We start from the raw sequence: 13,162 nt of genomic DNA on the forward strand, positions 1-13,162 counted from the left end.
GAAGCTGGGGTTTTGGCTTTTCAACACATATTTCTGTGGCCCACATTCACAGCTAACCATCAAAAATTGTAGTGACTAAACAATACTTACACTTTTGCAGTTAGGGTATTTTCCGTTTTATATACTTAGGATCTAGACCTGGATTATTTTATACAGAAAGCCCTTGTTCACTTAAAAGTGATGACTGATGCATCAGAATGGTGTGAAAGCCCAGTTGTTCAGGTGAGAAAAACACCATTTTGCATTGTCCATTGTCCTCTCGATTGCTGCATTTGACCCAATTACTCAGAAACGACTGCCCAGGTGTGAATAAGTACTCTTCTTCCAATCAGTTTTTACATGCCATCAATGAACTGAAACCTATACTGGCCAGAAATAAGAACGTAATCCAATAAAGGTTGCCAAACATGGAAAATGGTCACTAAAAGCAGCCGTCACCCAGACATCCGAACAGATGAAAAATTGGAATGAACGTAAACAAGAAAACCCTGTAACGTTTAGAATGATAAAATGATAACAATGCAATGTGTATTAGAGGTTGAGATACCATAAAAGTCACTTTTATTTCAATTTCAAGGCTTGAAGTTTAAGATGCAGAAAAAAGAACTCAAATTCTTTGAAGGTACTGATATTTTCTTTATATGACGGTATCTCTATTAAAAACATTTGGCTTTCCAAACTCGCCTGTACTATCATACTAAACTTCATATTGAACTAACTTCCAAAACCTCCAAAGTGACATGGTTTGAAAATGGAGCGTTATGTTTTAAGACTGCAGCACGTCGTGTCTTGAGATAGTTTTAGAGTCCGTCCCTCGGTATCCACATGCCACCTCCACTCTGCCATTTCCTTCTGCTAGGTCAAAATACTAACAATAATAAACAAACAATGCTTATGAAAAAAATCAGAATACAAAATCCAAAGACCAAGAGAAGACAAAATCCCTGAAATTGGACTCCAGGCCTTCTTGCCTACCCATATCTGTCAATAAGTGGTGAATGGATTCAGAACTAGAGTGTCCGAATACAGAATGGGAAGGGTAAAGAATCAGGGATTGAATGGGTCTTGAAGATATGTCAGCCAGTTTGTCCAGACCACAGGTCTATGGGACAGAAAAGGCAGAGGCTTTCCGGACTAAGGTGGCCCAACAAGTTGGCATATTGTTGGCAGACAGAAGGTTGGTGGCATACAAAGGTCCCAAAGAGAGTGAGTGGGGGCAAAAAAGCTGTTGAACCAAAGTGAGAGAGGAAATTCACTAAGACTTCTTGGAGTCTTGTGTGTTGCGCTTCTTGAGGTCGCTTAGGTCAACTGGTGTGAAGGCTAAAAACACAGAATAAAAAGTTGCACTGGATCATGCATGGTTCATCAAGACTTTAAAATCATGCAAATATTGTTTTTTGAGGGCATAATCAATACATTATGATCTACACCTATAATAAGAGCATTTATTAGGCTAAACTGTATAAGAAACTGCATTAAGCTAAACTGCATAAAAAAAAACTGCTGTTGCTGGAAAAAGAACTCACAGTGGAGATTGGGGTTTGGGTTTTTCTCCACATATTCTTGTGGTCCACGTTCACTATTCTGAGGTGACTTAATATCTCTTAGAACACAGAGCCATGCTAGAAGAAGAGCACAAATGTTATGATCAGTTCCACATGTTTATAACATTCCAAAAAAGGGAAATTATGCATTCATGTATTTCATTTAAAAAGATCTTTGTTAAAAAAGGTACTTGTGTAAAAGGACAGAAATCCATTCACAGCATGTAAAGCACCAGAGACTTACTGTCATGGATAAAGCGCACATTTTCTTCATGTGCAGGTGTGAAGAGTTCCCCAGTATTAGTTGGAGACCGAGGGCTAGAAGTCCTTTTGTATGTATGCATTCGGGGTGTGGAGGAACTGGAAGAAAGATGGTGAGAACAGTTGATGTGGTGTAAATCCACCTTAGATCAATGGATTTCAGAAAAAGTTCACCATTGACCATTTCAGACTTACTTAAAGATTTTTTCCTAAATGTCTTTATAATTAATTTGTTACAATGTAAAAAGTCATACAGTAGTTTGATGTGAAATGCCAGATTCTAAAGTGAGATTCTTAAGAATTGTTCACAACAGTTGTGATAGGAGGAGGCCTCCAAAGGTTACCTCACGGAGTGCTACTGTATGCAATAGTTATTCACAACAACTGTAATGAAAATCTGAGTCAGCAAGTTTCACTACAGTGCGTCATTTCACATAAAACCACTTTGAATGACTTTGTAAACGCTTTAATCAACGAAATACACCGAATTTTTTAATTACACAGAACTGTCAGAATTGCTTTTATCCTAGTAACACTGCCCATTAGGGTCCAAACTTACAGAAGCCCTAAAGGACCATGCAGTCACATATTTTATTTTCCCTGTTTATCCACTATAAGGTAATTTTATTTGTTCTCTCAAGATATTGAGTGATAATGTCATAAATGTTGTTTGCACACTCATAACAACACCATGGAGCCCCGCTGGTGACATCCTGTATAAATAAAAATAATGTGTGGCCATGACTTAGTAAGGCGTGGGAACGAGATCCTAATGCGTGGCCACAACTTTGTAAGGCCTGATCTCATTCCCACTCCTTACTAAGTCATGACCTCAACTTATTTATCTCATTCCCATGCATTATTTTCAATTATACAGGATGTCACCAGCAGGGCTCCGTACAACACAGAGCACAGAGCCTATTGAAAAATACACATACAAATTTCTGATCATTTGAGATTACGGTTAGTTTCTTTTCGCTCTATTCTAAAGACATCAATCACAGCCCGTTTAAAGACAAAAAAATTCATCTGTTTTAATTATGTTATCTTGAAAAACACAAAGTTTCATTTTTCTCAATATTGCAAGATCAATATTTCATTATCCCAGGAAAACAACCTTGGTCGTAATAGTGATAAATAACTCAAGATCTCAAGAATAAAAATCAAATGAACTCATTAACAGGCAAACTGAAAAACTAAAAAATGTGAATCCATGGCCCTTTAGGCCCGTCATACAAACAGAAGATTCAGAAACAATATTTTAGGCTTGTATCTTTATTCATTTTTGAGATGTAGAGACTTAGAAATACACATTTTGATTATTCATAACTATTAATGCTGGATGCATGACTTTTTTTTTTACTTAACATTAACAATGACAGAACATCACAGACCCCATGTTTTTATCTATATTGTTTTACATTTTATACACAGTTTATACACAAATGAATTACATGACTCAATGTATATACACATTTCCTGATTACTATTTTGCGTTGCTTTTTAATTTACTGTGTTTAGCTCTCAGCAATGTCCAGCCAGAAAGACAAAGACAGAATGAGCTTACCTGGTCATTGTGCAATAAATAGGCCTATGCCTTATCCTCCACACAGTCTTTGCTGAAATTTCGCAAAGAATTCCTCTGTGGAGCACAATATGATTCCTGAAAAGAAGAAAAATATGCAGACCTTAAAAAATATATGACGTAAGACATACTTCAGGCTGTTCTTTCAAAATACCAGACATGTTTATCCTGACTGAAAAATGTCAGGTGATAAGATGCTGGAAGCCCTTTCTTTACAGGAAGAGACCGTAAAATAAACACTCAACATTCAATTTGATATGGACTAGGTTAGTTATACTATATGTGGGGCAGTCTGAGGCTGACCAATGCCATCAGCGAAAACAAACCGTGCGTGTTCGCAGCCGGACACAATAACATTGTTAGAAAACTACAGACTGACGTTACCTTATTAACCATATTAACGTTACGACATTATCACTATAGACAATCAAATACATCTGAAAGGGCAGTTCAGATATTCTACGCCTAAAAACGAAGAAATCAGCTAGTCTGTCAAATAAATGCATTAAGCTGGGACCAAGGTTTGCAAACGTTGTATTCGTGGTTATGACTGCCCAGACACACAGATATAGGTTAATAGGTTAGCTAACCAGCTAGCGTGCAAACATTATTACGATGTACACAAAACAAGTTAAATTAATTTACATGAAACGACAGCGGTTTAACTACACTTTGTGTTGATTATTTTTTGTGACCAATCTGTTAGTGTGACTAATCTACAAAGTTAGCTTTGTTATCGGTACTGTAAGCCACACTGGCTAGCGAGCTAGCGCTATGAGTGAGTAAACACACACCGCCTGTCAAGCGGCTCAAGCACACAAACGGCACTCGCATCCCACAGAAACTGTGAACGCATATCTGACCCATTAACACGAAGGAAACAACTAACCAGCAAACCGCTCAGCTGCGCTCTTCCTTTCTTTCTTTGAATAAGAAAACGCAAAACCTTCGTCGGCCGCAGCGTTGCCAATGCAAACGGAGTATCTCCGGGTCAGCAAAACAAAAGCGGCCACACTGGCGCATGCGCAGAACATAGCGCCTATTCTGAGGGGAAACCTGGCTTCTATTTCACGTTTTAGGAGCCGAACACAACGGGTGCGTCCAAAACCGCACACTGCCACACTAAAAGTACGCAAAAAAGAGTACACCACCAACAGAAGGCCATGCATTAGTGTAGTATGTGTAGTAAAGTAGAATGTGGTTTTGGAACACAGATAAACACATGAATGAATGAATGAATGAATGAATGAATAAATTAAGCCATTTAAGTCTTGGCGTCACTGATTTAATTTCACACTAACTGTGTCATTGTTTTAAAAATAATAACAACACAGATACATTTAAAAAGGTGAACGCAAAAATAATATTGTAGTTTTTTATACTTATTTTTCATTTTATTATTATTATTATTATTATTATTATTATAGTTGAAGAAATGGTCATTTCAATTAAAAATTAAAAAGCTTTCATTCATCTGATACTAAGTAACGCAACAATAAGTAATGCAACGGCCAGTATTTCGATACCAAACACCGACAGCAATATTTTAAAAAACTTCTTGTGCACAGTTAAAAAAAAGGGGGGAAATGTAGTCATTTCTGAAGTAAATTGTTTTGAATTTATTGTTTTTGTGATGTCACGAGAATTAATACATTTACATGTCTACCTATTCAGACTACAGGAGTTTAGCTCCTTCCATTCAGACTGAAGATAAGAGAGGTATTTTAGCCTGGACTGGATTTTTGGAATGAAGTGCAATAAAAAAACGGCCAATCAGAACAGAGGTCATTCACATATATCAGTCTTAAAGTAACACAAACCCACACAATCTGTTTAATTCTAAGGGGAAAAGAGAGGTTGGAAAATGGTTGTATAAAAAAGAATTGCAAAATATATATATATATATATATATATATATACATTTAAAATACTGTAATAGGTGGACATCCTAGAGGAAAAAAAACACAAAACAAAAAATGTAAGAAAAATTTACAAATATAGGATGTAATGGGCCCTTTCACATATGTTTTTTAAACATACAATAATATTATAAATATAACAAACAAATAAGTTAAAACCAAATCAATGCTTTAGCACTGATTCGGAGATCACTAACAGTCACTATTACAGCGATGGATGGAACACTAGCGAACCAGTAGATAAAGCTGTCAAGATAATAGATTTCTTCTGTTATTTTGAAAGACTGGTTAACTGCAGCGGAATGATTAGCGATGTGTAACAATGATAGCCTAATCCCTGGTGTATTTGGATGTGAAAACAAACTTTGACATTTTGTAGATAAAAATCTGTATCTGATTTTGAGTAATGAGCCAGTCTGGCTTTGAGGCTTTCTGAACTCTTATCCTTCAGGTGGTGCTGTAGGCTACGCAAACCCCTGCAGAGGAAGAAATACACACATCTACTCCTGCTCTCAAAGTTTCAAGCTAATGTAGGGAAATTATCATATGTTTTCTAATGTTTGCTAAGCATGAACATTTAAACAGCACTCAGCCATTTTCCTTTCATGCTAATTTAAAGTAATGTTTGATCTCCAAAATTCTCATAAGGACATTATCATCATAATATGTACATTTCTGTATTCATAATTTATACATATTAGTTCAATTGTACACTTTTAAGCCCCAGCAGTACATCTTTTGGATGGATGTTCACATTTGTAGCATAACACATAGAAAACATAACATAGAATCATAACACATTTTCAGATACAAAACGTTGCAAAATGTAATGAGTTAATGTAGGCTTAATTTGTGAAGCATATGTTGGGTCACAAAAGCAGTTTTATTCATGTCTCACATCTGTGATTTCAATCTTCAAATGTATAAAAAGAAGCTAAATTACAAAATTATATCTTGTCAATTGTAACTGCATTGTATAATTCTTAAACCAAAACATATTTAAATAAATACTGTTGCTAATCAGTCTTTTTTCTTCTATAAATATGTCTATTCCACATTTATGTGTCTGTACTGAGACACTGACCAAGTGACTTCAAATAACATTTAACATAAGTTTGCCAGAGAATACTAGCAAATATTGCAATAAAGTGTCTGCTAAAGCTAATGTGACAGGACATTCTGTTTGCCATTTATGCTCAAAAAGGATTAGAAAAAAAGTACTGATAAGGTACTGCAGGAATATTTTTTATTCATCAAGGTACAAACAATGTAAATGTACTCTCAAAGGTACACCAATGGTTTTAAGGTTAAACTGTGTACATTAAAGTTTTTCCAGGTGAAAAGTACACATTTGTATTTTTTAAACCCAATGTTTTAAAACAGAACAATAGAACAAAAAGCCTGGATATGAGACGGGGTGTGTGGAGTCAGTACAACTTAGAAAATATAATTTCAATGGACTATGGTATTATGTTCCCTGACTAAAGCTACTGAGATGTACCCATGAGGGTACGACCCCAGTGACAAGAGGGGAACTGCCCCAGCCACAGTTTCGTACCTTTATTTCTGAGAGTGTAGCAACACTGGTGTATCATGTCATGGTGAAGACGTTTTCACTGTTTTTCTAAAATGCAGGCAGCCAAAAGTGCCTGTAGTTGCAGAAACAGAAATATGTGCATTTCTGTACTAGTTCATGTCATGTTTTTAAGCAGATAATGGCTTAAAACTATCCACAATCAACAGATGACAAATAAATAAAACACTTTTATAAAAGCACCTTTATTTATGAAAACAGTAAAAAATGAAAAGCATAAGACTTTTACAAGAGACATTCATCAAGTGTGTAAATATAGTGTGCTACGTTTTAGCATGACAGAAGCAATATTTTGCTCATATACAGATGCTATAGTTATAAGAATTTTTCATTAATTTTGTTCAGCATTGTCTCCAACTGCCCAGCAGACCAGAGACATACTGCTTCTCCAACTTTTGTACCGGTCAAATATATGCCAGTACACATGCTGTACCAGATTGAGTATTAGGAGTCAAGCATTTCCAAGCATTTCTCAGTCCCCCCAAAGGCCACTATGTTTAGACCTAATGCACAGATCCTTGAAAATAACAGCAACTGTGAGTGTGATTTAGGGTTGTCCTGATCTATTTTTGTCGAGGTGAGGTTACCAAATTTAAGCCATGGACCTGATGACGTTACTTACATTGATTAAATGATACAGCTGGGTTGGGCATCAGGGTGCTTTCAGCACAATGTAATTGGAGCTGAAACTCCAGAACGGGTCCCACTGTAAACACTCAGGGGGCCAGCATGTGTGCAGTTGCACAGTGCTACAGAAGTGGGGAAAAGGGATTAGCAGGGCCAAGGTTTCGCAGCATGTGAGCGAAGCACAGAAGTAGGTTAAGGCAATATATTTAGAGGAAAGTAGGTGCGCACGTATTCCTCTATGCCCTTGCAAAATGCATAGGAAAAAAACAAAAAGAAAACAACATATAAGGACGTTTCCCTCCACAAAAGCCAGCTGGAGTTTCCATTAGACTGTCTTTGTACCAATAGTTGACCAATAAACAGTAGCTCCTTTGATGGCCCCATCTTCTTAGACTTGAATCTAGGTACTTGGTTTCCTTAGACACAGCCCACTTCGAACAGTTTGATCAACTCTTTGCATTCAGGGTCAATAAGATCAGCTGGTTTCTCCCCATTCTCATTCTCAGCTTCCACGCTGGCACCCAGAGAGAGCAGATACCTGCGGAAAGGCCCATAACACAACTGTAAGATAAAGCAGCTTTGTATTTTTGTAAAGGCAGTGATTTTCCATGAAAAGAATGTTTAGCTATCTATCAGAATAGCCATCTATTGGCCTGTTTTGCTATTTGTAGTCCTAGCCATCTACTGGAATGTTTAGCTTTCCATCAACATAACAATCCATTGGCATGTTTAGCTATCTATTGGTATAGCCACCTATTAGCCGGTTTAGTTATCTGTTAGCATAGCCAACTATTGGCATGTTTAAGTATCTATTGGCATAGCCCCCTCTTAGCATATTTAGCTGTCAGTATAGCCTCTATTGGCACATGTTGCTTTGTGTTATTATATTATTTATCAGTTCTAAGGGCTTTTGTTTTTGATATTTGCTCGTTTCACACTACCGTGCAATCTCAGGGTAGCCATCACTGCAGGCCATGTGAAGAGGAGTCCAGCCATTCTCATCTCTCTGGTGAACATCAGCTCCATACTTTATCAGAAGCTTCACGCACTCCAAGTTCCCTGAGAGAACCGCTTCATGAAGAGCTGCCATGCCTATTGTAGGAAACAAGACACGAAAAGAGAAAAAGAGAGAAGTAAATGACTTGGCTCACACATCCTCTCTAATCAGTGCTTAGCTCACTTTTTCCCAAAAGATGCTGCTTTGCTCATTCAGATTTCACTAAGGCAGTAAAGGCCGACAGCAGAGCACCATGCTATTTTCTCAGCTTTGTCTAATTAGTGTTACCACCATCTGTACTCAAAAAGGGTTCTTTGGAGCAGTGTAATAGGAGAACCCTTTTTGTTCCTTAAAGAATCTTTCAGTGGGTGATTTGCTGAAACTACTCTTTGTAAGATATGGGGACTTGGGGAAATATATCATTGCATGCAACATGCACAACATTTTGTGCTGTCGGTTGTGCTTTGGACCCCTTCCCTGAATGGATGAATCTGGTGATTACGCTGCAGACACCATATTTTGTGATATGCAAGTGTGAAGATTACAAGTTTTTCCTAGAACATTATGTCCAAGTCAGTAACCGTTACACTGTGGGGAAAAAGCACTTTTGTTTTGTCACCAGAGCTGAGGCAAACCTCGCTTACCAGAATGGAAAATGGTGTCCACTCGCACTTTCCTTGCTCTCATGAAGCGGCCGATCATTTCCAGCTCCCCATGCCGAACATGGTCTTGGAATAAGACATCATTGGTGAAGCGTACAGTCCTGGCAGGTTTGACCGCTGCAGTGGGAGTCTGCTGGACAGGTGCACGGTGGCTGCTACTTTGGCGTGTGGGTTTGCTAAAGACAGACGTGTAGGTGGAGGTGCTTTTGTAGGCAGGGGTGTAGGCAGGTGGGGTGTAGTGCGATGGAGTGTATTTTGTTGAGCTGTAGTAGCTGGGGGTGTAGGAGCTGGTAGAGTAATGCTTTGTGGTGGAAAGTGTAGGCATGTAGTGCGTTGTTGGGGTGTATGTGCTGTGGCGTGTGTACTGGGACACCGGGTACTGGTAGCTGTACTTCATCCCTGCCGTAGTGATGCTTCAGCCTCCCCTCCTCTGCTCAGAGGTCAGGAGGAGGCAGAAGAAATCCAGAAAAATTCCAAGAAATGTCCAGAAAGGTTAATCCTTTGCAGGATAAGTCCCCTTATGTGGACCTCCAACAGAACAGCACTGGTACTTCCTCTCTGCAGATCCCACAATGCTTTTGAGGTACTTGACCACACTTTCTGAAACCAGTTTCTTGATCAGTTCTATACTTGTCTTAACTTGCCTGCTCTTCCCTCTTGACTCTACTTGGAATCTGTCCTGCTATCGCTTGTTTTTGAGCATTTATTGCACCTTGTCCTGTGCCATCATTTTGGGTTGTCTTCTGCCTGTGAAGGCTTGAGCAGGTCCCTTTATATTCTTTGTAGGGTTATTTTGGGAATGCTGTCCTGTGTATCATGTGACTTCAGCACAGCAGTGAATGGCTGCATCAGAGTTACTCCCACAATACTGTCACATGCGCTGCAACCTCTGACTCCACCTTCCCATGTAACTTCAAAAACGTGTCCAATACATGAAGCATGACACCTCCTACGTGTTTACCATACTCTCTTAAGAATAAAATTTTCAGGTAGTTCCTGGCTTCGGTGTATGGTTCTAGTTCAGGGGTCAGCAACCCAATTGTTAAGAAGAGCCTTTCTGTCCCATTTCAACAAAAATTTAAACCACCTTGGGAGCCACAGCATTTTATATCCATTTTATTGGTGTAGTATTTTAACATCTTGACTGTAAATATGTCTCAGTGTGTGCTAATGTCTTAGTATAGGCTTAAAAATATAATATAATACAATATAATATACTATAAATGCAGACTTACAGACTTTGCTCTGCTTTAAGCTTTAGCTTAGCTATAGCCACTTTTCGTGCATCTCCGGCAGGATACTTTTCCACACTAATGGTTTCTTATAATAAGTCTCTCAGCATTCGACTTTTTGGTGGCTGACAGTTTCTTGTTGAAACCAGCTGGAGTACATATAAATGCAAAAGAGTCTGTCCATTTGTCTCTAAATACTTAATGTTCATCTTGAATCTTTCTATTCTTTGCCATTTCATCAGCTACTAGCTAGACGAGATTGTTGTGTGCATTGCTTTGCCAGCAGTCTTCAGGGTTAATGGTTGTTGAACTAGCAGATATAGATTAATCCAGTGTTTAAGACCATTTATGAACTGTGTATGAGAATGCTCAGCAAAGCTTTATTTTACTGCAAGGAGGATCATTTTATTTTTATTTAAAAATCTAATTCTGCTATGGAGCTGCAAGGAGGCTGTAGAAGAGTCACACGTGGCTCTGGAGCCAGATGCAGCCGACACAAATGCTGCCCTGTTCTAGGGAAACAAAACTTTGTTAATTTGTTTGAAGTTCTTTCACTTTGAAAAGGTTCTTCACACCTACACTTTGGTTTACATCTGAACTCATTCCCAAAAATCTGGGTTCAACAGTTCTTTTGGAGACCTTTTATTTTTAAAAGTGTAGTTATGAGCATAAACAGTGTCTAAATCAGCACTCTTACTCATAGATCAATAAGCACAACCCTCGATCATCGACAGAGCATGCGGGCAGCAGGTGAGGGAAATGAAGGTTTTATAGCGGGTGGATGCCTCCAGAGCCTCGGTGGAGCCATGTGATCTTTTTAGAACATTCTAAAAGTGATATTAATCATGCACGTTCATGCTGGTCAGCAGCAGTCAGGCGATATTACAAATAGTACATACAGTAGGTCCACACAAGCATCATAAAAAGGGTTTACACATCAACCAAGGCATGGACTAGAAAGAACCCTGCATAATAAATGTTAATGCTCTGCTGGAATTAATACAAATTGGTACATGCAGATTTAATACCTGGTTCTCATGTGATGAGTCTGAATAAATTTGCATGGATTAAGGAACATATTATTCTAATAATGTTTTTCTATCCAAAACACAAATATCGGTGTTGAATATGATTTAAAATAAAGTAGGCCTTGCTTTCTTTCTGCAAGAAAATAAGGAGCAGGATCACTAAAATTCTTGTAAATTCTAGTAAGCACCCAAGACGAGTCACGCTTAGCAAGTTTACATGGACATTAAGTTTATACAGACAGACAAAAAAGACACAGTGAGTCAACACTGCATTGAGACCTTTTGGAAAAACAAGTTTTAGGCCACCAGTACCACCACTGCAGCCAAGTGTTGTCTCATGGATCCCACATAAATCAAAGTCACTAAGTTCATCCCCTCCCTCAATAAGGCATATCAGATGGTGTGGCTCAACAAACCTATTTGTTTTTAGATTTCAGTTTGTCTACATATAGCAGGAGTCAGCGGTGCTATTTATGGGTGGGTCTGGGGTGACGTCGACTGCTTGTTTGAGTTGCCTCAGTCATCCAGCATGAGGGTTTCCACAGCAATTAAAGAATGGACTAGAAACAAACACTACATTATCCATACAAACGTTGTAGAGTGATTAATACTAATTGGTAGATGTAGATGTCATATCTGGTTCTCATGTGATGAGTTTAAATCAATTTGTATAGCATAAGGTAAATATTAATCTAAATGTGTTTTTATTCAACACATAAAAAATAGCTGAACCTTTTGTAGCTGTTCTTTGCTTTTGCAAAGAAACAAGTAACAAAAGTTCTTCACTGGGAATATTGTCAAACCCTAGACATATTTTAACATTCACATCAGCTACTCTTTAAATATTTTAACATCAGTTAAATAGTTAATAGAAAACTATCATATCTTTATTTAAGCAAACTCTACTGTTAATACTAAGAAAGACACTTTGATAAACATGAGTGTTGCAAGTACTAGAAATTGCTTTTTAGGACATTATCCATAATGCCCAGCAATATAACAGTGAAAATAAAACATTAATTGGCAAATGACAAGAGAGGGCAATGTGTCCCCATAGTTTTTGCCAGGCAGTGAACATTCAATTGACTTCAAGTTCTGTGTACCTGCACCCTCTCAATCCCCAATTTCTTATATGTCTTTGATTATGAGCTTCATTCAACTATAAATGGAAAAGAAAATACAGGAAAAAAGTGAACTAAAAGAAAGATCATAACTCTGCATCCTACTATGTGCTTATATAACCGATCTTGATGAAACCTTGACCTTGTAAAAGGCTAGGAAAAGTTCTGACGTGCTCGTTCTTGCATAGCTCAGACCTGCTGCTAGCGTGAGAAGTCACTGGTGCGTGTGGACTGTGCTCTGAAGTCCAGACCTCTATACACTGCAGCTGTCCTGAAGGAGTCTTCAGAGAGTGGCTGTGCTGGTTGGATCTGGATTTCGCAGGCCTTGGGCTGGGCTTCAGCATTTTACAGAAGGTGATGCCTAGCCAAGAGGAACAGTGAGAGGAAAAAGCACTGGCTCTCCTCCCTGAGTCTCATATTAAGAGCCAGTGACCTGACTAGTAGACAGTTCATGCATAATAATATCCCATGGCAACCAGCACACATGGATATTTTTATACTAATTTAATTTTCTTATGCTTTAATATAGACAAGTTATCAAGTTTCAGTTGGCTGTGATCATGGCTACTTTAACAGTTGGCCTACATACAAA

General features: G+C 38.2%; 2 protein-coding genes across 2 annotated transcripts; both read right to left on the bottom strand.

Annotated features, from left to right (window-relative positions):
• Positions 1-529: 529 nt before the first annotated feature.
• mcrip1 (MAPK regulated corepressor interacting protein 1) lies at positions 530-4,410 on the bottom strand. Its single transcript, XM_036589530.1, has 5 exons — positions 4,280-4,410; positions 3,373-3,468; positions 1,789-1,904; positions 1,527-1,622; positions 530-1,320 (listed from the first exon to the last, which is right to left on the bottom strand). Exons 2-5 carry the CDS (start codon positions 3,378-3,380, stop codon positions 1,256-1,258), a joined length of 285 nt encoding a protein of 94 aa, XP_036445423.1. The 5' UTR covers positions 3,381-3,468; positions 4,280-4,410; the 3' UTR covers positions 530-1,255.
• Positions 4,411-7,238: 2,828 nt separating this feature from the next.
• Positions 7,239-9,950, bottom strand: LOC118821765 (protein phosphatase 1 regulatory subunit 27). The gene is made up of 3 exons (XM_036590493.1): positions 9,172-9,950; positions 8,472-8,622; positions 7,239-8,068 (listed from the first exon to the last, which is right to left on the bottom strand). Exons 1-3 carry the CDS (start codon positions 9,584-9,586, stop codon positions 7,948-7,950), a joined length of 687 nt encoding a protein of 228 aa, XP_036446386.1. The 5' UTR covers positions 9,587-9,950; the 3' UTR covers positions 7,239-7,947.
• Positions 9,951-13,162: the final 3,212 nt, after the last annotated feature.

Source organism: Colossoma macropomum, unplaced genomic scaffold (genome assembly GCF_904425465.1).
Source record: "Colossoma macropomum unplaced genomic scaffold, Colossoma_macropomum, whole genome shotgun sequence".
NCBI lineage: Eukaryota > Metazoa > Chordata > Actinopteri > Characiformes > Serrasalmidae > Colossoma > Colossoma macropomum.